This window comes from Arachis ipaensis, chromosome B2 (genome assembly GCF_059453495.1).
Source record: "Arachis ipaensis isolate K30076 ecotype BB chromosome B2, ASM5945349v1, whole genome shotgun sequence".
In the NCBI taxonomy this organism is placed as follows: domain Eukaryota; kingdom Viridiplantae; phylum Streptophyta; class Magnoliopsida; order Fabales; family Fabaceae; genus Arachis; species Arachis ipaensis.
Window position 1 is genome coordinate 38,485,995 of NC_142437.1, and position 27,982 is coordinate 38,513,976.

The 27,982-nt window shown below is 37.6% G+C and overlaps 1 protein-coding gene across 1 annotated transcript; it reads right to left on the reverse strand.

The window, feature by feature from the left end:
• Positions 1 to 1,865: 1,865 nt before the first annotated feature.
• LOC148573650 (syntaxin-22-like) lies at positions 1,866 to 27,982 on the reverse strand. The gene is made up of 4 exons (XM_088505811.1): positions 27,926 to 27,982; positions 2,628 to 2,764; positions 2,355 to 2,429; positions 1,866 to 1,953 (listed from the first exon to the last, which is right to left on the reverse strand). The coding sequence occupies exons 1-4, from the start codon at positions 27,980 to 27,982 to the stop codon at positions 1,866 to 1,868; spliced, it is 357 nt and encodes a 118-aa protein (XP_088361937.1).

Sequence of the window (27,982 nt, forward strand, 5' to 3'; positions counted from 1 at the left end):
TATTTATAATAAACTAGTCACTAGGGTTTACAGAAGTAAGTAATTGATGCATAAATCCACTTCCGGGGCCCACTTGGTGTGTGCTTGGACTGAGCATGAATGTTACACGTGCAGAGGTCATTCTTGGAGTTGAACACCAGCTTTTGTGCTATTTTGGGCGTTGAACTCCACTTTGCAACTTGTTTCTGGTGCTGGACGCCAGAATTGGGCAGAGAGCTGGCGTTGAACGCCAGTTTGCGTCATCTAAACTTGGGCAAATAATGGACTATTATACATTTCTGGAAAGCCCTGGATGTCTACTTTCTAACGCAATTGGAAGCGCGCCATTTCGAGTTCTGTAGCTCCAAAAAATCCACTTTGAGTGCAGGGAGGTCAGAATCCAACAGCATCAGCAGTCCTTCTTCAACCTCTGAATCTGATTTTTGCTCAAGTCCCTCAATTTCAGCCAGAAAATACCTGAAATCACAGAAAAATTCACAAACTCATAGTAAAGTCCAGAAATGTGAATTTAACATAAAAACTAATGAAAACATCCCTAAAAGTAACTAGATCCTACTAAAAACATACTAAAAAATGTCAAAAAGCGTATAAATTATCCGCTCATCAGTTAGGTGGGAAAGTTTAAGTTGATCAAATATTCAAATTTCAAGCTCACTTGATCATATGCATCCTACCTTGACCCTAGTCCCATTACAACCTTGTGGAAGACCTCATGATGATTGTATGCATGCATGAAATAATTGTTGATTCTTAGATGAAAAATAAATCTTGGAAAGCATGATTAGGGGAGAATTGAGTGAATCAACCCTATACACTTGGATTAAAATAATGAAATCATGCTTACGCGTGGATTGTCCCTGCTGCAACCTAGGCTTTAGCATGGCCGACGCTTATGCGTGGATTGCACCCTATTTTTCTCCTTTCTCCTTTCTTCTTCTTTCTTCTCTCTTTTTTCTTTCTTTCTACCTTTCTTCTTCTCTCTTCTTCTTTTCTTACTTTCTTCTTTTTCCTCTCTTCAAAATATATAATAATAATAATAATAATAATAATAATAATAATAATAATAATAATAATAATAATAATAATAATAATAAATAAATTATTTTTTTTCTCTTCTTTCATTTTCTTTTGTTTATTACATTTGCATACTTTTATTCATTGAATTTTAAATTTGTTTTTATAGCTTATTCTTATTTTCTTTTCTAAGTCTCTTATTTTAACAATGGTGTTGAATTTTCCTACTCAATTGTTGAGAATTTCTTAGTTATATTGGTGCTTCTTGACTTGTTTGGTATTGTTGGGTGATGAAACTTTTAAATCAATGCTTAACCTTTTATGACTCTTGTGTTCTTTGTAGGGGTGTTATCGGTTCGGTTTGGTTCGGTTTTGGACCAAAAACCAACCGAACCGATATATTCGCTTCCTATAAACACACAACCGTTTGGTTTGCTGCTTTTACAACAACCGAACCTAGCCGAACCGAACCAATAGCAGTTTGGTTCGGTCGGTTTTTTCGATTTTTAATTCATGATGAACAGAATAAGAACCACAATAACTAGAGGTTTAAAATAGTTAATAAACTGAAATAACAAGGGTACATTACATCCAAATTCAATACATTTTCAATCCATTCTAATAACTAAACATAAAACAAACACACAAATAAACATAAAACAAACACTTAAAAATGTCTAACAAATACAATCTTAAAACTAAATAAACCAATAAACACACTTAGCAACTAAATAACAACTAAACCATAGGATGAGATATAACAACTAAATAACAACTAAACCAATCATAATTGCTTGTTCGTGCACAAGCACAGCAAGATCTTTAAAAATTTCATTTACTTCACCAATTTGCTACTGAATTTCTTGAATGCCATGCTCTCTTTCTTCAATGATAGCCTCATTGAAGGCAATCTCATTATCTAAAAACAAGACCTCATACCTACAGCAAGATAATGTAGTAGCTGAGATACTAAATATTGCATCAGGTCAAATTTAAAATTGTCAAAATACATTTTGGTCCATGACAAAATTGGAATTCAATATTAGTCCCTAAAAGAATTTGCTAATACCTTCAACCCTAAAATAAAAAATGTTATAACAAGTTAGTACTTCCATTTGGAAGCTTGGGCATTCATTATATGATCATTGAAATGCAGTGTGTTTCAATTATTCTGATATACATTAATTCATGTTAAAGTTTTCAGATTTTCATCAAATTCACATAGTCTTGTCTGTCATTTATAATGTAAATTCCTCCATAGCACCAGAAGAAAAAAGAAAAAATGAATGTGCTTTTCACTATCAATTGTATTTTAGTTTCATGTAATATATAAAAATTACCTTCTGGATTCCACAAGAAGGGCACACTGTTCTGGAGTCTTACCAGAATTAGCATCTGCTTCATTAGCTGTATAGCTGCAAAAAGAAAAGCCCAAATAATAATTGTTATGTGCATAGATGATAGCCAGTAGAGAAGCAAAATTAATAATCAACAGTAACATATTCTTCTTTAAGAATGAGTTCAATATATAAAATCGTATCAACATAAGCATTACGCCACACAAATAAACAAAGTCTTCCACTGTTAGATTCCACTAATGGTTGATTAGTCACCTGGATGGAGCAACTTGTGGAAAAAATTGGGTGTAAGCAGTTTCCCTCTCTGTTGCAGGACGCTGTACCTTCTGAAATTCTTTCAACACTGCCTGAAAATCTTTCGCGAGTTTAGCATCTGCTATCTTCTTGCTTACCTGAAAACACACACAATAAAGACATTAAATGCCTGTTTTATTTTATTCTGGTCAATGTAAAAGAACTCAAGGTCATAGCAAGTTAGCAACTAATACATTAACATATAATTATAACTAAAACTATCCCAAAAATTTCCAACAAAAACATTCATTCAAAAACGAATCCTAGCGAAACCATCCCCCAAAACAATTTGGGAAATAAAAAGCACAATTTCCAGAGAAACTCATGATAACAAAATAATTGAGAAATCCTACTTGAAAAAAGAAGGGGGAATGACAATATAAAAATGAAGAAAACATAATTGAAGCTAACCACCCAAAGCATAAAGTTTGCAAGACTAGAGATTTGTAGATAGAAAGTTAGAAATAAACTTGCTCAAAATAATTATGATTTAATTAAGAAACCTTATCAACCAATCTTTGTACTGGATCTTTCCTGCAGCCAGGGCCACCAAGGGAAGCCAGCAGATCGGGCAAGGAAGAAGGAGTCCCAATGCTTTCTCTTTAGATAGGCCAGTAAAGTGTCCACGGCAGGTTCGAGGCACTGTGGATGAGGGAGGGTCGGACTGACGGAGGGAGGCGGCGAGGCGGTATGGATGGAGGAGCCGAGCAGGGGAATGGAGAATGGAGAACTCAGAAGCAAAAAATGAGGGATTAGGGTTAGGGGAGGTGCTAAGTGCTTGAGATGGTGAGTAACTTGGGCCTTGGCCCTTGGGGGGAGGGTTGGGTAAATGCCAAAAAAAAAAAGAGATGTATGTATATCTTCGGTTTGGTTTGGTTCGGTTTGGTTTTTATCGAGCCAACCGAAAACTGAACCGAACCGATCAGTTTGGTCAGAAAAAACCAAAAAAACCGGTTTTTTTAGTTTTCAAGTCAGTTGTTGTAATTTTCGGTTCGGTTTTGCGGTAATTTTTGGTCCGGTTCGGTAACTTACACCCTTAGTTCTTTCTGCATTGATATGAGCTTGCTTGTCTTTCATAACCCACTCTTTCTTGTTTGAACTTGATGCTCAACATGCTCTTCATGGCATTTACTTATGCTTTAATTTTACTCTTACATCAAGTATTAGTTGATATGCCTTAACTTACATGGCTCTCTCACTCACATGTTGTAGCTACCATGTAGTTGAGAATACCACTCTTCTTTGGCATTAGCCCCCGCGTATGTTCTATTTGCTTTGATATCTTTGTTGTAGGCTTAATTGTCTTTATTTTTCTCTCCTTTTAGGCTGGCCACCAAAAGGGAAAGGAAAAGCTTCAAAATGGGGCAACAAACATGTCATCTGCACAACCTTTTGAAGGAGCTCATCAGTTGTAGCAGCTCGTCCACCTTGCTCTTCATTGCATGCACCGAGGACGGTGCAATCTTCAAGTGTGGGGAGGTTCGGTCGATGACCGATCTCCATGGGTAACAATTTCCTTTTTCTCAACACCAATTCTTAATTTTCTTTGTTAGTTAGTTGTTGCATTGCATGATAAGTTGCATGTTGGTTAGAATATGTATATATATTTTACCACTTCTTTCTTGTTAGGACTACTTGGTTAGGGTGATGATTTCTTTTCCAAGAAACTATTTTTAGGGCACCCTACCAATTTGAAAAATTTTTGTGGTTGAACTTGCTTGAAAGAATGTATTTTGGAACATGGTTTTTGAGCTAAGAACACAAGCATGTGATTTTTGAGCCTAATTGCGTGGTTACATCATATAACCACTTATTTTCATTCTTGTGTGCATTATTCTCTTCCTATGATTGTAATCTTTGATTTGTTTGATTATTTATATCCATTATTTTGTATATGAATGTATTTATATGATTGAGGCCATTGTTTCAATTAGCTCACTTACCCAAATAGCCTTACCTTTTATCTTCCATTGTTAGCCAATTTTGAGCATATGCTAAACCCATTTGTTCTTAATTTTCGCACATTTCAAGCCTTAAGTGAAAAACAATAAATGTCCCTGATAAACCACTATTTTATGGTTTATCTTGTGCTAATTTGAGTGGTTTTTATCAATTCTTTGCTCACTTATTCATATAATTTGCATGTTTTTACAAATCCTTCCTAATTCTATGATATAGTTGAAAACATGTTTCTTGAACCTTTAAACTGTCAATTTTAATTATCCTTTATTATCATTCGATGCCGTGATCTGTGTGTTAAGTGCTTTCAGGCTGTATAGGGCAGGAATGACTTAGAGGATGGAAAGGAAACATGCAAAAGTAGAAGGAATGTGCGAAAATGAAGTTTTGAGAAGCTGGCAGCGATGCGCACGCGTGGACGACGCGTACGCGTGACTGAGACATACGCGTGACAAGAAATTTTTCCAAACAATGCGCACGCATGACCTACGCGTACGCATGACCTGCGCCACGTGCAGAAAATGCAGAAAGCGCTGGAAAAAATTTCTGGGCTCCTTTTTGGCCCAATTCCAAGCCCGAGAACACAGAATAGAAGCTGCAGAGTGGGGGAATCAATCATCATCGAATCATTCACACATTAGTTAGGTTTAGATGTAGTTTCTAGAGAGAGAGGCTCCCTCCTCTCTCTTAGGTTTAAGGATTTTAGGATTAGCTTTTCTTAATTTCAGATTCCATCTTAGTTTAATTTGTTTCTCTTCTACTCTTATTTATTCTAGCACTTTAATTTATCTATTTCTCTTGTTGGTTTGTTTATTTTTCCCAATTTAGTTTATGAACTCCTTGTTAGATTTGATTTTTCATTTAATGCAATTTGAGGTATTTTAGATTTATGATTTCTTTCTTCAATTTATGTTCTTAATGCTTGCAATTGATTATTTGGAATTTATTACCTCTTATTACTTTTCTATGTTTTTTTATGTTGTGCCTTCCAAGTGTTTGATAGAATGCTTGGGAGGATTTTAAGTTAGATTTTTTATATTCTTAACTTGAATTAATTAATTGGAGACTCTTGAATCATCAAAGTCCCTTGTTGGTTGGTGATTGAGACTTGCTAGTTGGCTTGAACTTCACTAACGCTAGTCTTTGACTAGGACTTGTGAACTTAAGTTAACTTGACTCACTTGACATTCCTTCACTGTCAGAGGTTAACCAAGTGATAGTAAAAGGCAGTTACCATTCACAATTGACATTGATAATAAGGATGGGAATTCTAATTATCAATCCTTGCTAAGACTTTTCTTAATTATTATTTTATTTCCTTGTTATTTACGTTCCTTGTTCCATATTTCAAAAAACCAAAAAGATAATTTTCCACAACCAATAATAAACTATACCTCCCTGCAATTCCTTGAGAGACGACCTGAGGTTTAAATACTTCGGTTTATTTTTATTGGGTTTGCTTAAGTGACAAATAAGTTTTTGTATGAAAGGATTATTGTTAGTTTAGAAACTATACTTGCAACGAGAATTTATTGTGAATTCTTTACTAGCAAAAGTCCGTTCATCAAAATGGCGCCGTTGCCGGGGAATTGCAAACGTGTGCCTTATTATTGGTTATTGTAAATATCTGCTTTTTGCTTATTTGTTATTTTTTGTTAGTTTTAGGACTTAGTTGCTTATTTTTATTAGTTTTTGTTTTTACTTGCTATTATGAATTCTCACCCCTTTGGCTCCGAGTTTAGTTCAAATTATGTTGCACAGAATGGACGCTATAATGAGAACATGCATGAAGGTTGGAACAATCAAAGATGGGAGGAGCCACAAGCATTTGATCAACCCTTTTGGCAACAACCCCCTCCAATGCGCTATAACCAACAACCATTCTATGATGCATACCAAGACAATAGTTATGGTGGACCTTTTCGTGAAAACCAACCTCCACCAAATTACTATGGTCAAGAGCCATTCCAGGGTGCGTACCAAGATGATGAATATGGTGGACCTCCTTGTAGTTACCAACAAGCCCCACCATATGCTTGTGAACCACCTTCTCAATATAGCTTTGAACCACCCTACTCACAAGCCCCTTTCCACCATTCACCTTCATATGACCCCAATTCTTATCCACCACACCAACCACCATACGAACCATATGAACCATACCCAGAACCACCACCTCAATATACACCATCTCCATATCCTTATCAAGAAGAACAACCTCTGTATTATGAGCCCTTCCTCCCAACAAATGAACCCTCCTATCCACCCTAACCTCCATTGTTAAACAACACACTTATCTCTAATCTCATTGGTCTCACCTCTAAACTTCAAAATCTTATATCCCACAGAGACCAAACCTCTACCCCCAATACTCAACCCTCAAGCTCTAGTATACCACCACCCTCTATGGAAGAACACCCACATCCATCAACCCAGGAGCAACAAGATCCCAATTATGCTAGTGACATGGAACAAAAGAGAAGGGATCGCTTTAGGATCGCAATGATCGGTTACACGCAGCCTTATTTCCAGAGGAGCAAGAGGAGGCCCAAAATGTGGAGGTAGGAGAGACCCTTGAAGATGAAGGAATAGTTGAAAGGAGTTATCATGGAAAGGAAATCATCAAGGAAAAGTACGATTTTATACTAAAACAACTAGACAAAGCAGTAATTATTGAAGAGGAAGAAGTGGTTACAGACTTAGGAGATGCGGAACCTCCATGGGAAAGCCCAATCATAGAGCCTCCTTCTAAGGTGTTTGATGTTGATGTCGAGGAGGGTGTATGATAAACCATTATTTTATGGTTTATATTGTGTTTAATTTTGTGGTTTTATCAAATCTTTACCCACTTATTCATTAAATTAGCATGTATTTACAATTCCTTCCCAAAATTACCCCATGATTGAAAACTTGCTTCCTAGAGACTTTTAATTATGTATTTTAATTCTCCTTTATTCCATTCGATGCCGTGATCTGTGTGTTAAGTGTTTCAGGCTTTATAGGGCATGAATGACTTGGAGATTGGAAAGGAAGCTTGCAAAAATGGAAAGAACACAAGAAATTGAGGAGATGACCAGCGAGAAGTGACGCGGACGCATGGCTCACGCGACCGCGCGGAATAGAGGAAATCGCAGTGACGCGCTCGTGTGCCTGACGCGAACGCATGGATTGTAAGCTGCACACATGACGCGAATGCGTGGACGACGTGCACGCGTGGTAAGGCAAAACACTAGATGACGCGAACGCGTGGATGACGCGATCGCGTGACGTGCGTGATTTGTAGAATCTGCAGAATTCACTGGGGGCGATTTTGGGCCTTGTTTTGACCCAGTTTTCGACCCAGAAAAGCAGACTAGAGCCAGGAAACATGTAGAGACCAGAGACAACATTCATTCCGCATAATTCTAGTTTTAGATCTGATTTTACTCCTCCTCTAGGTTTTTTCTCTACACATTCATAGTTCTTAGGATTTTGATTTTATTGCTTTTTGGATTGGGATATTGAGAAGAGTTATTACCTCCGTCAAGGCTTCATCATTCTAGTTTGTTTCCTTAATTGTCATTTACTCTTTCATATCCTCAATTTATTCAGGGTTACTATTGGATTATCTTTAGAATTTATTAATACAAGAACTATTTTTATTTTTATTAATCCTTTTGATTATTATCTATAATATCTTTCCTTATTTCCCTTTCTTATTTTGCGAAGTTTACATTCATAATGAGCGAGTAGTTCCATAACTTGATTGGGAGTTGATTGAGAGGAAGACCTTGAGTTGGATGTTCAAGAGTAAAATTATAATTGGGATTAGCGTTGGGTCGCCCTCTAATCACTGACACTAGTCCTTCCCAAGGGAGAGGATTAGAACTTGTGAATAGAAACTGACTTCCGACTTGCTTGACTTTCCTTTATCCGGTAAAGGATAACTGAGCAGACAACCTTCAATTATCAATTGATCTTGAGAGAACTCCATCAAAGATAGGGCTTCCAACTAATCTACTCCCGGTCAATGTTTTTATTTAAATTACATAATTTCTCTGATTTAATTTCCTGTTTATCAACTCAAACCATTTTAGAAAACATCTGATTAATAAAATAGCACACCTTTCTGTAACTCGTTGGGAGACGACCTGGGATTCATACTCCCAGTATTTTAATTCTAATTTTGTGACAACCCCTTCTAAATTGATAAGCGTATTTTTGGTTGGTTAAGAACTATACTTGCAATGTATCTCTTATAATAATTTCTAACTCACTAATTTCTGCCACGTCAATTTTTGGCGCCGTTGCCGGGGAGTTGCAATAGAGTGCTAAGTTATTGATTGGAATTTATTTATTTGCATTTTATTTAATTTTGCTACTATGAGCTGCATGTTTCTTTCGTTAAATGACGCGTTCACTTCCTGATCCAAGCTTGCCTACATTTGATCCTGAGATCAAAAGAACTATTTCACGCATAAGGCAAGCTCGGCGTCGGTTAGTCCTCCCCGAGGGCAAATTTGAAACGTCACGTAAGGAAGAAACAAGCTCCCTTTCTACTGATTCGGTTGATTTACGTGCAGGTGACATGGCAGCACCCAGAAGAGTTACTGTCTAGGAGGCTGGAGCCCCTGATTTTATAATGCAACCGTTTCAAGCGCATCACGCAGCGGTGGCTACAGACTTTGAAATAAAGACTGCACTGCTCAACTTGATGCCTAAGTTTCATGGCTTACTGGTGCACGAATTGTGAATCACACTTTTCACAACTCGTACCACTAACCAGCAAGTGCATTGGGTCGTCCAAGTAATACCTTACGTGAGTAAGGGTCAATCCCACGGAGATTGTCGGCTTGAAGCAAGCTATAGTTATTTTGTAATTCTTAGTCAGGAAATCAATGATAAGAGTGATTATATTTATGAAGAGTAAATAGCATAAAATAAATGATACTTATTATGCAGTAATGGAGAATATGTTGGAGTTTTGGAGATGCTTTGTCTTCTGAATCTCTGCTTTCCCCCTGTCTTCTTCTTCACGCACGCAAGGTTCCTCCTATGGTAAGCTGTGTGTTGGTGGATCACCGTTGTCAATGGCTACCATCCGTCCTCTCAGTGAAAATGGTCCAGGTGCGCTATCACCGCACGGCTAATCATCTGTCGGTTCTCACTCATGCTGGAATAGGATCCATTGATCCTTTTGCGTCTGTCACTACACCTAACCCTTGTGAGTTTGAAGCTCGTCACAGTCATTCAATCGCTGAATCCTACTTGAAATACCACAGACAAGGTTTAGACTTTCAGAATTCTCAAGAATGCTGCTAATGGATTCTAGCTTATACCACGAAGATTCTGATTAAGGAATCCAAGAGATACTCATTCAATCGGAGGTAGAACGGAGGTGGTTGTCAGGCACGCATTCATAGGTTGAGAATGATGATGAGTGTCACGGATCATCACATCCATAATATTGAAGTGCGAATGAACATCTTAGATAGAAACAAGCATGTTTGAATAGAAAACAGAAATAATTGCATTAATTCATCGAGACACAGCAGAGCTCCTCACCCCCAACAATGGAGTTTAGAGACTCATGCCGTCAAAGAGTACAAAGTTCAGATAAAAAAAATGTCATGAGATACAAAATAAATCCCTAAAAGTTGTTTAAATACTAAACTAGTAACCTAGGTTTACAGAAAATGAGTAAACCATGATAGATAGTGCAGAAATCCACTTCTGGGGCCCACTTGATGTGTGCTGGGGCTGAGACTTGAGCTTTATACATGCCTAGGCTATTTCTAGAGTTAAACGCCAGGTTGTAACTTGTTTTGGGCGTTTAACTCCAACTTGTAACCTGTTTCTGGCGTTTAACGCCAGAATAGGGCAGAGAACTAGCGTTGAACGCCAGTTCGCATCGTTTATCTTCAAGCAAAATATAGACTATTATATATTTCTGGAAAGCCCTGGATGTCTACTTTCCATCGCAATTGAGAGCGTGATGACATGTCACCATGTCATGTTTTTCTATGCTTTTTCATTTGTTTTCAATAGGTTTTATGCACTTTCTTGAGCCATAAGCAAGCCAATTGGGTAGATTTTCATGTTTCCTTTGATTTAATCAACCATGTGTGAATTCATGCTATTTCATGAGGTTTTATGCTATAATTATCACATATTATGAAAGAATGAATATCTCATGATTTTGAGCATAGCTTTGATGTGTTTGGTTGATTAATGATAGGTGAAGAAAGCTTGGAGAAAGGTTGAAGCAAGAAGGAATGGCTAGGAGTAAAGGGAGGACAATGGAATAAGTGAAATTGAACCAGGAAGCAAAAAGCTGGACCTAAAGTTAGCCTCAAACTTTTGCACAAACTTTTGGGTGAAAAGTTAGCCCCAACGTTAGACCCCTAACTTTTGGGCTAACGTTGGCACATGAAAATCACTCCCTGGGCACCAAAAGTTTGCGCCAACGTTAGACCCCTAACTTTTGGGCTAACGTGGGCACATGAAAATACCCCCTGACCACCAAAAGTTTGCGCCAACGTTAGACCCCTAACTTTTGGGCTAACGTTGGCACATGGGAAATACAAAGGGGGAGCGAAAGTTTGCGCCAACGTTAGACCCCTAACTTTTGGGCTAACGTTGGCGCCATAAGTGCACAAGGTAAAGCCAACGTTGGAGCAAAAGTTAGACCCCTAACTTTGGCACCAACGTTGGTATCAGCAGATTATGGTAGCTGATATGAAAAGTTGGAGCAAAAGTTAGACCCCTAACTTTTGCTCAAACTTTTACTCCAACTTTTGCAAATTCAAACCCGGTTCACTTCGGTTCCTCCTCAAACTCCAGGAGCAATCAACCAAGGCCTCTATCAACCCAATTCCATCAAGAGCAAGGGCCCATGATCATTACTCAAAGGCACAAGAAATAGATACAATAGGAATTTCATTTAATTGTAATTTGTTTTTAATTTCATTTTCATTTCCATTTTGTAAAGCCTATATAAGGCATCATTTTCATATTTGTGAGGAGGCTGGCTCCACTAGGGAGCACGAGGATTTGAGAGCTCTCTTTAATTTTCTTTTCTTTGTTTTTGAGTCTTGGGTGGAGAATTGAAGGTGTTCTGTTTCATTCTCCCTCTGAGATTTCTCTCTGCTTTCTTTACTGCTTAATTGAATCGAATTTTCTGTTAATTGCTCTTCATCTACTTTCTCTGCAATTTACATTTCCTTTGCAATTGTACTTGTTGGATCTAGGAAGGCATTGAGATCTAGACTTAGTTATCTAGTCTCTTGGGTCCTGAGATCTTAATTCCAATTTTACATTCTCTGTTTATTGCTTTTCATGTTTATTTACATTTCTGTTTTGGTTCCGAATCAATCAAATCCATCTTTTACTTCTCTGCTTGTTGCAATTTAACTTTTTCTTGTTTAATTTCTGCAAATCCAATTCCCAATTCCCTTTACATTTAATGCAATTTATATTTCTTGTCATTTAAGATTCTTGCAATTTACATTTCTTTCTCTTTAAGTTACTTGCCAATTTACATTCTGCAACTTTAAATTCATTGTCATTTACTTTCTGTTGGCTACAATTTCACACAATTCACTAAATGTCAGCTTGACTAAACTAATCACCCACTAAAATTGCTTGATCCATCAATCCCTGTGGGATCGACCTCACTCCCGTGAGTTATTATTACTTGATGCGACCCGGTGCACTTGCCGGTTAGATCTGTGTGTTTTGGGAGAAATTCATTTTTCCACCAAAATACCCATCAAGTTTTTGGCGCCGTTGCCGGGGATTGATTAGATCAACAATGATTAAGTGGGTGAGAAGTCTAGATTAAGCATTTTCTTTGTTTTTGTTCTCTGCTCTAAGTTGAAACCAAGGTGTTTGAGTTATTGCCTCACTAAGAAATTCATCTCTGAGATATGAATTTCAATTCTCCTTGGTGTTGTGTTTTACAAAATTCAAATGGAGTTCAACTCATCTTATGATCAAACAAATTTTATGGCATATTACCCATCATCACCAATCTCTAATGGTGGCTGGGAATATCACCAAGAGAATACACATTCTGAGCACTCCAATTCATGGAGATTTGCTTCAGAACCACAAGATGAGAAAGAAAATCATATGGGATATTTCCCTCCACCACAAAATGATGCAAGTCATGATTCTAATGGTGGCTGTGAAGGGAATTCTAGTGCTCCATATGATAATCATCCAAAGATATCATCACTTGATCATACTTCAACCGAAAGCCCCTTTCAAAACTCATTACCCACACAAACTTTCATGAACCACTCAAAGCTTTCAGAGCTTGAGTCCAAGCTCGAAAAATATGGGAAAGAAGCACAAATAGCATGGAAAAGGGAAGAAGCCCTCTACAATAAGATGAATGAAGAATTGGAGCAAGCAGAGAAAGAAATCATCTTCAAGAGGATGAATAGGCCCTTAGAGCAAACAAGGGAAAACTTAAAACCATCAAACAGTGAGGATGAAGACAAATTTGTGGGTGAGGAAGTGGAAAAGCAAGATAAGGAGGCCACTGCATCAAGTGAACTTTCAATGAAGAATGAGGTGGTTGAACCTGAAACTGCACTTGAGATGACAAGAGTACATGAAGACTCACAACTTTCACAAACCCCCCTGGACCAAAACGCCTCAACACTTGAATCCATGATTGAAAGGTATGACGAAGAGATGAAGAAATGTTGGGAAGATAAACAAACCTCCCCCATGATAGAGCTATTAAAACAAATATTGGGTGTAAAAGAGGAAGTGGAGGAGCAAGAAAGTGAAGAAGTCATTCCAAACTCAAGTGAGGCAGAGAAGTACATAAAGGAGGAGTTCATGGAACCACAAATACAAAAGGCTCTGAATGAATGCAAAACTCCAATAATCACACAGCAACCAAGACTTGGATTCAAAGAAGTGAAGGCAACTAACAAAAGCACCAATCCTGTCCCTAATCCAGTAAGCAAGATCAATCAAGCCATTTGCAAAAGGAAGCTTGCTGAGGAAAAGCCAAGGCAAGGGACAGTAGCTGAAACTTCTCCTCCTTTGAAGTCATTCCTCTTAACAAATTGGAAGAAGAGGAAGAAAGTAAAGAACAGGTAGACAGTAGGTACATTTCTTCTCCTTGCTTTGTTTAAATTTCAATAAATTGGCATATGATCACATTCTAAGTTTGGTGTTGCCCTGCAACAAACTGTTTTCCATCTTCATGGATGATTGCATCAATTTTACATGAAAGTGACACACCAAGATTCTAAGTTTGGTGTGCCACCTATTTTTCTATGCAAATCAATCCAGCAACATCACTTGTCTGCATAATCATATTGCCTTTTACAGTGTTATTTTTCTTCTTAGTTGGATAATTTTTGTTTTCTCTTTGTTTCATTTAATCACTTGTTTTTAATGCTTTCCTTCATTAACTGTTTTTTGTTAATACATCACCAAGACATTCTTATTCATAATAGACTCTTTATTTGGTGATTGTATTTAACATATAACAGTTTCTTTTATTTAGTTTTAGTTCAAATAAATTGACATATGGTTGCATTCTAAGTTTGGTGTTGCTATGCAACAAAATTTGGTTCCAATTCTTACAAGATACTTGCATTAATTCCAAATGAAAGTGTCACACTAAGTTTGGTGTGCCACTTATATCTTTATGCAATGTATCATGCACACCTTCTTATCTATGCAATCATAATGTCTCTGTCTCTTATGCCTTGATTACTATCTTTAGTTTTGCTTGCTTGAAACACATGTACTACTAACATTTCATTGTGTGAGACATTCATGATTCATCTTAGCCCCATAGCCATTGTTCTAATTGTTGCTTGAGGATGAGCAAGCATTCTGATTTTGGCAAGGGAAAGAGGAAGAATAGAGGAAAAAGGACAACAATAATGACGAAAGATTAACTACAAGGTTGTAGAGTTCCTTCTCCTCTCATTTATTTCCAACACTTAAATTGCATGATTGTCTTTATCCTTTCTGTTTACATGTGCGTATGAATAAAGCATAGCTTGAATCTTGATTTGTAACATGGTGCTGTGTCATTATGATTATCAACTTGAGTTTTGTGAATTCAAAAGCAACAAAGTATCATGATCATAAACAAACAAGGAATTAAAGAAGAGTTTAGCATGTGCATACAAGTGTTGGAAAGCTAGTATGATTAATTGTTGCTCAATTGCATTGGATTTTATTTAATTGAAGTTTTCATCTAGTACATTTGGTGAAATCTTTTGAAAATCATGAAAACCTTGAAAGAAAAACCAAAATAGAGCAAGAAAAGAAAAAGGGAAAGAATGAGAAAGCTGAAGGCTCTGAATACCAATGGCAATTTATTTGTTAAGTGCTTGTGGTGTTTATGTATCAAGCCAAATGCTTGAAAACAAAACACTTAGAAGTCAAGGTTAGGCTCAAAGTGCAAAAGCACTCCCTCAAAGCTCAAGGCTCTGAGCATCAATGATTAGAGAGTCAAGAAAAGAAAAGAAAAATGAGCTTAATGAAGTCCTCTAATCAAATGCTTGTGGTGCTTATGTATCAAGTGGTAATACTTGAAAACAAAGCATTTAGAAGTCGTAGCTTTGTTATCAACTCATGGGGCAAAGCACCCAAAAGGAGAAGCTAATAAGAAAATCAAAAGCTTGTTTCAAGGAAGAAATATAAGAAAAAGATTTCATAAATTGAGCTAGATGGAAGCATCAATCATTTACATTTCTTTTGTGATTGTAGCATGCTTAGAAAACTAGCTTACCATGAACATTGAGTTGCTATTCTTCTTGCCTTGGATTGTCAATCTTTATTGCATGATTCTTTTCTTGCTTGGGGACAAGCAAGGTTTAAGTTTGGTGTTTTTGCTCAAACTTTTACTCCAACTTTTGCAAATTCAAACCCGGTTCACTTCGGTTCCTCCTCAAACTCCAGGAGCAATCAACTAAGGCCTCTATCAACCCAATTCCATCAAGAGCAAGGGCCCATGATCATTACTCAAAGGCACAAGAAATAGATACAATAGGAATTTCATTTAATTGTAATTTGTTTTTAATTTTATTTTCATTTCCATTTTGTAAAGCCTATATAAGGCATCATTTTCATATTTGTGAGGAGGCTGGCTCCACTAGGGAGCACGAGGATTTGAGAGCTCTCTTTAATTTTCTTTTCTTTGTTTTTGAGTCTTGGGTGGAGAATTGAAGGTGTTCTGTTTCATTCTCCCTCTGAGATTTCTCTCTGCTTTCTTTACTGCTTAATTGAATCGAATTTTCTGTTAATTGCTCTTCATCTACTTTCTCTGCAATTTACATTTCCTTTGCAATTGTACTTGTTGGATCTAGGAAGGCATTGAGATCTAGACTTGGTTATCTAGTCTCTTGGGTCCTGAGATCTTAATTCCAATTTTACATTCTCTGTTTATTGCTTTTCATGTTTATTTACATTTCTGTTTTGGTTCCGAATCAATCAAATCCATCTTTTACTTCTCTGCTTGTTGCAATTTAACTTTTTCTTGTTTAATTTCTGCAAATCCAATTCCCAATTCCCTTTACATTTAATGCAATTTATATTTCTTGTCATTTAAGATTCTTGCAATTTACATTTCTTGCTCTTTAAGTTACTTGCCAATTTACATTCTGCAACTTTAAATTCATTGTCATTTACTTTCTGTTGGCTACAATTTCACACAATTCACTAAATGTCAGCTTGACTAAACTAATCACCCACTAAAATTGCTTGATCCATCAATCCCTGTGGGATCGACCTCACTCCCGTGAGTTATTATTACTTGATGCGACCCGGTGCACTTGCCGGTTAGATCTGTGTGTTTTGGGAGAAATTCATTTTTCCACCAAAATACCCATCAGAGCGCGCCATTTGGACTTTTGTAGCTCCAAAAAATCCACTTTGAGTGCACGGAGGTCAGAATCCAACAGCATCTGCAGTCCCTCTTCAGCCTCTGAATCAGATTTTTGCTCAGGTCCCTCAATTTCAACCAGAAAATACCTGAAATCACAGAAAAACACACAAACTCATAGTAAAGTCCAGAAATGTGAATTTTGCTTAAAAACTAATAAAAATATACTAAAAACTAACTAAATCATACTAAAAACTATGTAAAAGCAATGCCAAAAAGCGTATAAATTATTCGCTCATCACTTACCTGCTCAAGAGCCTATCAAGCACCTTAGGGATTTCCAAGTAGCCTGCTCTACTGTCAGGCGTGATAGTGCAGATGAAATTTTTATTTTGTTAAATTATCCGCTCATCACAACACCAAACTTAAATTGTTGCTTGTCCCCAAGCAACTGAAAATCAAATAAGATAAAAAGAAGAGAATATACTATAAATTCCAAAATATCAATGAAACTTAGCTCCAATCAGATGAGCGGGACTAGTAGCTTTTTGCCTCTTGAATAGTTTTGGCATCTAACTTTATTCACTGAAGTTCAGAATGATTGGCATCTATAGGAACTCAGAATTCAGATAGTGTTATTGATTCTCCTAGTTCAGTATGTTGATTCTTGAACACAGCTATTTTATGAGTCTTGGCCGTGGCCCTAAGCACTTTGTTTTCCAGTATTACCACCGGATACATAAATGCCACAGATACATAACTGGGTGAACCTTTTCAGATTGTGACTCAGCTTTGCTAGAGTCCCCAATTAGAGGTGTCTAGGGTTCTTAAGCACACTCTTTTTTTTTACTTTGGACCTCGACTTTAACCGCTCAGTCTCAAGTTTTCACTTGACACCTTCACGCCACAAGCACATGGTTAGGGACAGCTTGGTTTAGCCGCTTAGGCCAGGATTTTATTCCTTTAGGCCCTCCTATCCACTGATGCTCAAAGCCTTGGATCCCTTTTATTACCCTTGCCTTTTGGTTTTAAGGGCTATTGGCTTTTTGCTCTTGCCTTTTGGTTTTAAGAGCTTTTGGCTTTTTCTGCTTTCTTTTTCTTTTTCTTTCTAATTTTTTTTGCATTTATTTTATTTTATTTTTTGCAAGCTTTGTTCTTCACTGCTTTTTCTTGCTTCAAGAATCATTTTTATGATTTTTCAGATTATCAAATAACATTTCTCCTTTTCATCATTCTTTCAAGAGCCAACATATTTAACATTCATAAACCTCAATATCAAAAGACATATGCATTGTTCAAGCATTCATTCAGAAAACAAAAAGTATTGTCACCACATCAAAATAATTAAACTATTTTCAAGGATGAATTCGAAACCATGTACTTCTTGTTCTTTTGTAATTAAAACATTTTTCATTTAAGAGAGGTGATGGATTCATAGGATATTCATAGCTTTAAGACATAGACATTCAGACACTAATGATCATATAGTAAAGACACAAACATAATTAAACATAAAGCATAGTAAACGAAAAACAGGAAAATAAGAACAAGGAGATTAAGGAACGGGTCCACCTTATTGAGGGTGGCGTCTTCTTCTTCTTGAAGAACCAATAGTGTTCTTAAGTTCCTCTATGTCTCTTCCTTGCCTTTGTTGCTCTTCCCTCATAGCTCTTTGATCTACAGTCAATTGCTCTACCGCTGAATTATGGACCCTTGTGATGAATCTCTCCATCTCCCATGACTCAAAGGTGGAAGCTTTTGCCTTCCCTTTCCTCCTTCTAGAGGTTTCTCCGGCCTTAGGTGCCATAAATGGTTATGGAAAAATAAAAAGCAATGCTTTTACCACACCAAACTTAAAAGGTTTTCTCGTCCTCGAGCAAAAGAAGAAAGAAGTGGAGAAGATGGAGGAGATGGAGGTGTGTGAATGGGTGGGTTTGGGAGGAAAATAGTTTGAATTTGAATGGTGAGGTAGGTGGGGATCCTGTGGGGTCCACAGATCTAGAGGGGTCAAGGACTTAGCATCCCTGCTCCATTTAGGCGTGCAAAATGCCCTTAGAATGCATGTCTGGCGTTAAACGCCAGCTTGCTGCTTGTTTCTGGCATTTAACGCCAATTCCATGCTCTGTTCTGGTGTTAAACGCCAGTCTGGTGCTTGTTTCTGGCGTTTAACACCAGCTTGTTGCTTCTTACTGGTGTTTAAACGCCAGTAAGCTCTTCCTCCAGGGTGAGCTATTTTTAATGCTGTTTTTCATTCTATTTTTGATTTTTCAGTAGTTTTTGTGACTTCACATGATCATCAACCTACAGAAAACATAAAATAGCAATGGAAACTAAATAGATATAGTTAAATAACATTGGGTTGCCTCCGAACAAGCGCTTCTTTATTGTCTTTAGCTAGACCTTGCTGAGCTTTTAATCTAACCTCAGCCTTGAGCACTCTTGCTCAACATTGCCTTCAAGATAATGCTTGATTCTCTGTCTATTAACAATGAACTTCTTATTAGAATCAATGTCTTGAAGCTCCACATAGCCATATGGTGACACACTTGTAATCATATATGGTCCCCTCCACCGGGATTTCAGTTTCCCGGGGAATAGCATGAGCCTAGAGTTAAACAGCAGAACCTTCTGTCCTGGTTCAAAGACTCTAGATGACAGCTTTCTGTCATGCCACCTTTTTGCTTTCTCTTTGTAAAGCTTGGCATTTTCGAAAGTAGTGAGTCTGAATTCCTCTAGCTCATTCAGCTGGAGCAATCTTTTTTCTCCAGCTAATTTGGCATCAAAGTTTAGGAATCTGGTTGCCCAGTAGGCCTCATGCTCCAGTTCCACGGGCAGATGACAGGCCTTACCATACACAAGCTGGTATGGAGAGGTCCCTATAGGAGTCTTGAATGCTGTTCTGTAAGCCCACAGAGCATCATCCAAGCTTCTCGCCCAATCCTTTCTACGGGTACTTACAGTCCGTTCCATGATTCTTTTTAGTTCTCTATTAGAGACTTCAGCTTGCCCGTTTGTCTGTGGATGATATGGAGTTGCCACCTTGTGACTAATTCCATACCGGACCATAGCAGAGTAAAGCTGTTTGTTGCAGAAGTGAGTGCCCCCATCACTAATTAGTGCTCTAGGGACACCAAACCTGCTGAAGATATGTTTCTGGAGGAACTTCAGCACTGTCTTAGTATCATTAGTGAGTGTGGAAATGGCCTCTACCCATTTGAATACATAGTCGACTGCAACCAGAATATAAGTATTTGAGTATGATGGTGGGAAAGGCCCCATGAAATCAATACCCCATACATCAAACAACTCAATCTCCAAGATTCCTTGTTGAGGCATGGCGTAACCATGAGGCAGATTACCAGATCTCTGGCAACTGTTACAGTTACGTACAAACTCTCGGGAATCTCTATAGAGGGTAGGCCAGTAGAAGCCACACTGGAAGACCTTGGTGGCTGTTCGCTCACCTCCGAAATGGCCTCCATATTGTGATCCATGGCAATTCCATAAGATCCTCTGTGCTTCTTCTCTAGGCACACACCTACGGATTATTCCGTCTGCACATCTCTTAAAGAGATAGGGTTCATCCCACAAGTAGTACTTTGCATCCGTAATTAATTTTTTCTTTTGTTGCCTGCTGTACTCCTTGGGTATGAACCTTGCAGCTTTATAGTTTGCAATGTCTGCAAACCATGGTGTTTCCTGAATGACGAACAAATGCTCATCTGGAAAGGTTTCAGAGATCTCAATAGAGGGAAAGAACGCCCCTTCTACTGGTTCTATCCGAGACAGATGATCAGCCACTTGGTTTTCTGTCCATTTTCTGTCTCTTATTTCTATATCAAACTCTTGTAGAAGCAACACCCATCTTATGAGCCTGGGTTTTGAATCCTGCTTTGTAAGTAGATATTTAAGAGCAGCATGGTCGGTGTACACATTTACTTTTGATCCTACTAAGTATGATCTAACTTATCAATGGCATAAACCACTGCAAGCAATTCTTTTTCTGTGGTTGTGTAATTTTTCTGGGTATCATTTAAAACACGGCTAGCATTATAAATGACATGCAGAAGCTTGTCATGCCTCTGCCCCAATACTGCACCAATGGCATAGTCAATGACATCACACATTAGTTCAAATGGTAATGTCCAGTCTGGTGCAGAAATAACTGGTGCTGTGACCAGCTTAATTTTCAGAGTTTCAAATGCCTGCAGACACTCTGTGTCAAATACAAATGGCGTGTCAGCAGCTAGCAGGTTATTCAGAGGTTTTGCAATTTTTGAAAAATCCTTTATAAACCTCCTATAAAATCCTGCATGCCCCAGGAAGCTTCTGATTGCCTTAATATTAGTAGGTGGTGGTAATTTTTCAATTACCTCTACCTTAGCTTGATCCACCTCTATTCCCTTGTTCGAAATCTTGTGCCCAAGGACAATCCCTTCAGTCACCATAAAGTGACATTTTTCCCAGTTTAAAACCAAGTTAGTCTATTGGCATCTTTTTAGAACCAGTGTCAGGTGATCAATACAGGAGCTGAATGAGTCTCCATATACTGAGAAGTCATCCATGAAGACTTCCAGAAATTTTTCCACCATATCAGAGAAAATAGAGAGCATGCATCTCTGAAAAGTTGCAGGTGCATTACATAGCCCAAATGGCTTCCTTCTGTAGGCAAATACTCCAGATGGACATGTGAATGCTATTTTCTCTTGATCTTGGGGATCTACTGCAATTTGGTTGTAGTCTGAATAGCCATCCAAAAAGTAGTAATAATCATGACCTGCTAGTCTTTCTAGCATCTGGTCTATGAATGGTAAAGGGAAATGATCCTTTCTGGTGGCTGTATTGAGCCTTCTGTAGTCAATACACATGCGCCACCCTGTAACTGTTCTTGTAGGAACCAGTTCATTTTTTTCATTATGAACTACTGTCATGCCTCTCTTTTTGGGGACAACTTGGACAGGGCTCACCCAGGGGCTATCAGAAATAGGATAAATAATCCCAGCCTCCAGTAACTTGGTGACCTCTTTCTGCACCACTTCCTTCATGGCTGGATTTAGCCACCTCTGTGGTTGAACCACTGGCTTAGCATCATCCTCCAATAGGATCTTGTGCATGCATCTTGCTTGGCTGATGCCCTTAAGAACACTTAGGTAGCGTTTGTTTTGAGGTACTGAGACAGAGACTAAGAGACTGAGACTCAGTATCGTGTTTGTTAGTTCAGAGACTGGTACTAAAATTTCTGTCTCTGTCTCTAAAATTTCAGTATTTCAGTACCTTCAAAAAGTAAGGACACAGGGGACTGAAATTTTTAAAGATGGAGACTGAAACTTTAATAACATTTTATACCTAAAATACTTTCATTTCAATTAATTAATTCCAATTTTACCCTTTGTGCAAATTAAATTAGAGTTTCATTCTTGTTTCAATTCCTGTCTCCCATTTTGCACCAAACAAAATACTAAGATTTATTTCAATCCCTGTCTCTTAGTCTCTGTCTCTCAGTCTCAGTCTTTCCGTCTCTGTCTCTCCACCAAACGCTACCTTATGGACCACCCAAGAGCTGTCTTGTGTGTCCTTAGCACTTGAAGTAGCACTTCCTCTTCCAGGGAATTTAAAGCAGAGCTTATGATCATCGGAAAAGTGTCACCTTCTCCCAGAAATAAATATTTCAGGGATGGTGGTAAAGGTTTGAGCTCGGGTTTAGGGGGTTTTTCCTCTTCCTGAGGAATTTCCAGAGGCTCTTTTATTTCCTCTGAATCCTCCAAATCAGGATGAGCATCTTTAAAGATGTCTTCTAGCTCTGATTCAAGACTCTCAGCCATGTTGATCTCCTCTACCAAAGAGTCAATAAGATCAACTTTCATGCAGTCTTTTGCTGTGTCTGGATGCTGCATGGCTTTGACAGTATTTAACTTGAACTCATCCTCATTGACCCTCAGGGTTACTTTCCCCTTTTGGAGGTCAATAAGAGCTCGTCCAGTTCCTAGGAAAGGTCTTCCTAGAATGAGAGTAGCACTCTTGTGCTCCTCCATTTCCAGCACTACAAAGTCAGTAGGAAAGGCGAATGGCCCAACCCTGACAATCATGTCTTCAATCACGCCTGATGGGTATTTAATAGAGCCATCAGCAAGTTGGAGACATATCCGGGTTGGTTTGACTTCTTTAGTTAAACCAAGATTTCTAATAGTAGATGCAGGTATTAGGTTGATGCTTGCCCCAAGATCACATAAAGCTATCTTGGTGCAATTACCCTCTAATGTGCATGGTATCATAAAGCTCCCGGGATCTTTAAGCTTTTCTAGGAAGCTTTTCAGAATGACTGTACTACATTCTTCAGTGAGGAAAACTCTTTCAGTTTCTCTCCAATCCTTCTTATGACTCAAGATGTCTTTCATGAACTTGGCATAAGAGGGTATTTGCTCAAGTGTCTCTGCAAATGGAATCTTTGTTTCAAGAGTCCTGAGATAGTCTGCAAAGCGAGCAAATTGCTTATCCTGCTCCTCTTTGTAGAGTTTTTGAGGATAAGGCATCTTGGCTTTGTATTCCTCAACCTTAGTTGCTGCAGGTTTATTTCCTACAGAGGTGGTTGGAGAAGCCTTTTTAGAGGGGTTGTTATCAGCACTTGTGTGTGTCTGATCCCTTACTGGCATTTGAATACCAGGGTTAGAAGCTGGATTGGCGTTGGACGCCAACTCCTTACTTGTTTCTGGCATTTGAACGCCAGAACTGAGCTTCCATTGGGTGTTTGACACTAACTCCCTACCTATTTCTGGCGTTTGAACGCTAAAACTGTGCGTGGGTTAGGCGTTTAACGCCAACTTTGCATCCTTTTCTGGCGTTTGAACGCCAGAGTTGTTCCTCTCTGGGCTCTTACTGTCTTCAGAGGGATTTTGTATAATATTTTGCTCATTTTCTGTCAGTTGTTCTTTTCTTGGCTTTCTGCTGCTCTGAAGTGAGGTATTTAATGTTTTCCCACTTCTTAATTGAACTGCCTGGCACTCTTCTGTTATCTGCTTTGATAACTGCTGTCTTGTCTGATTCAATTGTGCTTCCATATTTTTATTAGCATTTTTAGTGTCTTGTAGCATCTTCTTGAATTCCACTTGCTGTTTTGTTAGAAAGCACAATTATTGATTGAGTTCAGCAACTTGTTCTGGAGAACCAAGTTCAGTAGACACTGCTTTGGCTTCTTCTTGTATGGAGGATCCATTACTTATGTACAGATGCTGGTTTCTAGCAACTATATCAATAAGCTCTTGAGCCTCTTCAATAGTTTTTCTCATGTGTATAGATCCACCAGCTGAGTGGTCTAGGAACATCTGAGCTCCTTCTGTAAGCCCATAGTAGAAAATGTCTAATTGCACCCACTCTGAAAATATTTCAGAGGGGCATTTCCTTAGCATCCCTCTGTACCTTTCCCAGGCATTATAAAGGGATTCCTCATCTTCTTGTTTAAAGCCTTGGATGTCCAGCCTTAGTTGTGTCATCCTTTTTAGAGGGAAATATTGATTCAAGAATTTGTCTGATAACTGTTTCCATGTCCTTATGCTTGCTGTGGGTTGGTTATTTAACCACCTTTTAGCTTGGTCTTTTATAGCAAACGAAAATAGTAACAATCTATATACATCCTGATCTACCTCCTTGTCATGCACTGTGTCAGCAATTTGCAAGAACTACGTCAGAAACTCAATAGGTTCTTCCTGTGGAAGACCGGAATACTGGCAATTTTGCTGCACCATGACAATGAGCTGAGGATTTAGCTCAAAACTGCTTGCTTTGATGGGAGGTATACAGATGCTACTCCCATATGCAGCAGTAATGGGGTTAGTATATGACCCCAGAGTCCTTCTGGACTGTTCATTTCCACTTAGGTCCATGATGGAGAGAGGGAGATGATGCGGATTGCAAATAAAATATTTTTTTTGAAAACCGAAATTAAAATAAAATAAATGAAAAATTGACTATAATTTCGAAAATTTAAAGAAAAAGAAATAAAAGAAAATTGAAAACTAATTTAATTAATTAAAAATATTTGAAAAAAAGATGTGGGTGAGGATTTTCGAAAAAAATGAAGAGAGAGAAATTGGTTAGGAAGTTTTGAAAAAGATATGTCTTAAAATTAAAGATACTTGTAAGAAAAAAAAAAGAAAAGATATGAAAAAGATTTGATTTTAAGATTTGAGATTGGAAAAGATAAGAGAAGATAAGGAATTTAAATTAAAAAGTTTTAAAATTCGAATTTTGAAATTTGAATTTTGAAAATTGAATTTTGAATTTTGGAAGTTGAAATTTGAAATTTGAAATAAGATAAGATAAGATTTTGAAAAAGATATGATTTTTTTTGAAAAAGATTTGAATTTTGAAATTTTAAAACTAAGATAAGATAAAATAAAAAATTTTAAAATAAAATCTGAATTTTTTAAAGGAAAATTCGAAAAATCAATTAAAATAAAAGAAAAAGATATTTTTTGAATTCAATGAGGAAAGAGAAAAACAATAAAAAGACACAAAACTTAAAATTTTTAGATCTAATGCTCCTTATTTTCGAAAATTTGGAGGAAAAACACCAAGAAACACCAAACATAAAAATTTTAAGATCAAAACGCAAGAAAGACTCAAGAACACCTTGAAGATTCACAAGAACACGAAGAACAAAAATTCAAAGACTCAAAGGACTCAAGAACATAAAAAAAGAACACCAAACTTAAAATTTTTAGAAAACCAAAAATAAATTTTCTTATTTTAAGAACTAACAAGAAAATACCAAACTTAAAGCTTGACACAAGATTTAATCAAAGAAAGATTATTTTTGAAAAGATTTTAGAAAGAAAGACTTAAAGGAGCAACTATTCACAAGAACATAGACACATTCAACAAATGCAAGGATTAAACAGAGAAAAACTATTATTATTTTTCTTTTTCTTTTTTTTTTGAATACTAATAATTCGAAAATACACAAGAAAAACAAGAAAAATCACAAAACAGGAAAAACTAAAGATCAAACAAGAAAAATAAACAAGAACAACTTGAAGATTAAGAGGGAACAATGAACACAAATTCGAAAATTTAAAAGAAAATAAAAACATGCAATTAACACCAAACTTAAAATATGAAACTAAACTCAAACAGAAAAACTCAATTATTAGTTTATAAAATTTTCAAAAAATTTAAAAAGAGAAAATAAGGATTTAAAAAAAAAATTCAACCAAAAACAATAATAGAAGACTCTAAACCAAAAAGAAAAATTTTTCCTAATCTAAGCAACAAAATAAACCGTCAGTTGTCCAAACTCGAACAATCCCCGGCAATGGCGCCAAAAACTTGGTGCACGAATTGTGAATCACACTTTTCACAACTCCTACCACTAACCAGCAAGTGCACTGGGTCGTCCAAGTAATACCTTACGTGAGTAAGGGTCGATCCCACGGAGATTGTCGGCTTGAAGCAAGCTATGGTTATTTTGTAATTCTTAGTCAGGAAATCAATGATAAGAGTGATTATATTTATGAAGAGTAAATAGCATAAAATAAATGATACTTATTACGCAGTAATGGAGAATATGTTGGAGTTTTGGAGATGCTTTGTCTTCTGAATCTCTGCTTTTCCCCTGTCTTCTTCTTCACGCACGCAAGGTTCCTCCTATGGCAAGCTGTGTGTTGGTGGATCACCATTGTCAATGGCTACCATCCGTCCTCTCAGTGAAAATGGTCCAGGTGCGCTGTCACCGCACGGCTAATCATCTGTCGGTTCTCACTCATGCTGGAATAGGATCCATTGATCCTTTTGCGTCTGTCACTACGCCCAACCCTTGGGAGTTTGAAGCTCGTCACAGTCATTCAATCGCTGAATCCTACTTGAAATACCACAGACAAGGTTTAGACTTTCCGAATTCTCAAGAATGCTGCCAATGGATTCTAGCTTATACCACGAAGATTCTGATTAAGGAATCCAAGAGATACTCATTCAATCGGAGGTAGAACGGAGGTGGTTGTCAGGCATGCGTTCATAGGTTGAGAATGATGATGAGTGTCATGGATCATCACATCCATCATATTGAAGTGCGAATGAACATCTTAGATAGAAACAAGCGTGTTTGAATAGAAAACAGAAATAATTGCATTAATTCATCGAGACACAGCAGAGCTCCTCACCCCCAACAATGGAGTTTAGAGACTCATGCCATCAAAGAGTACAAAGTTCAGATAAAAAAAATGTTATGAGATACAAAATAAATCTCTAAAAGTTGTTTAAATACTAAACTAGTAACCTAGGTTTTCAGAAAATGAGTAAACTACGATAGATAGTGCAGAAATCCACTTTCGGGGCCAACTTGGTGTGTGCTGGGGCTGAGACTTGAGCTTTATACGTGCCTAGGCTATTTCTGGAGTTAAACGCCAGGTTGTAACCTGTTTTAGGCGTTTAACTCCAACTTGTAACCTGTTTCTGGCGTTTAACACCAGAATAGGGTAGAGAACTGGCATTGAACGCCAGTTTGTGTCGTTTATCTTTGAGCAAAGTATGAACTATTTTATATTACTGGAAAGCCCTGGATGTCTACTTTCCAACGCAATTGAGAGCATTCCATTTAGACTTCTGTAGCTCCAAAAAATCCACTTTGAGTGCAGGGAGGTCAGAATCCAATAGCATCTGCAGTCCCTCTTCAGCCTCTGAATCAGATTTTTGCTCAGGTCCCTCAATTTCAGCCAGAAAATACCTGAAATCACAAAAAAACACACAAACTCATAGTAAAGTCTAGAAATGTGAATTTTGCTTAAAAACTAGTAAAATATACTAAAAACTAACTAAATCATACTAAAAACTATGTAAAAGCAATGCCAAAAAGCGTATAAATTATCCGCTCATCACTTACCTGCTCAAGAGCCTATCAAGCACCTTAGGGATTTCCAAGCAGCCTGCTCTACTGTCAGGCATGATGGTGCAGATGAAATTTTTATTTTGTTAAAAGCTTTCCCGTTCTCTCTTGAGGGAAAGGCGATGGAGTGGTACTACACTCAACCTGCAGCAACTGTTTCTGACTGGGATACGCTTAGAAGAGAATTTTTGGAAAAATTCTTTCCAGCTGAAGTTACTGATAAACTACGGAAAGACATTTCCATGATTGTTCAGGACGAGTCCGAGACTCTCTACGAATACTGGGAGCGCTTCAACAACCTTCTGGAAGCATGTCCCCACCATATGATTGACAAGATAGTGTTGCTCGGCTATGTCACACAGGGCATGAGGTCCCAAGATAAGACCACATTGGAAAGTGCTATCAATGGGTCTATGAAAAAGTACAAGACCATTGATGAGGCATGGCAATTGATCAGCGATTTGGTTGAATCTACTAGGAATCACAGGCAGAAACAAGGCCGATCAAAAGCTGTTGTAGAGGTATCTTCTAGCAAGGAGACTACTGCTCTGACTCAGAGTATATGTGAAATGACCAACTTACTGAAGCAGATGCAGTTGAGTCAATAGCAAGTGCAGCAAAGCCAACAGTTAGTCCCAT

Excerpts from the sequence above, each read along its gene's own strand:
- LOC148573650 (XM_088505811.1), bottom strand. The coding sequence starts at position 27,982 with ATGGGACTAACTGTTGGCTTTGCTGCACTTGCTATTGACTCAACTGCA. Across the intron at positions 2,765-27,925 it reads ACTCAACTGCATCTGCTTCA|GTAAGCAAGAAGATAGCAGA; the intron begins GTAAGTTGGTCA and ends GTGTGTTTTCAG. Across the intron at positions 1,954-2,354 it reads CTTCTTGTGGAATCCAGAAG|GTATGAGGTCTTGTTTTTAG; the intron begins GTAATTTTTATA and ends ATCTTGCTGTAG.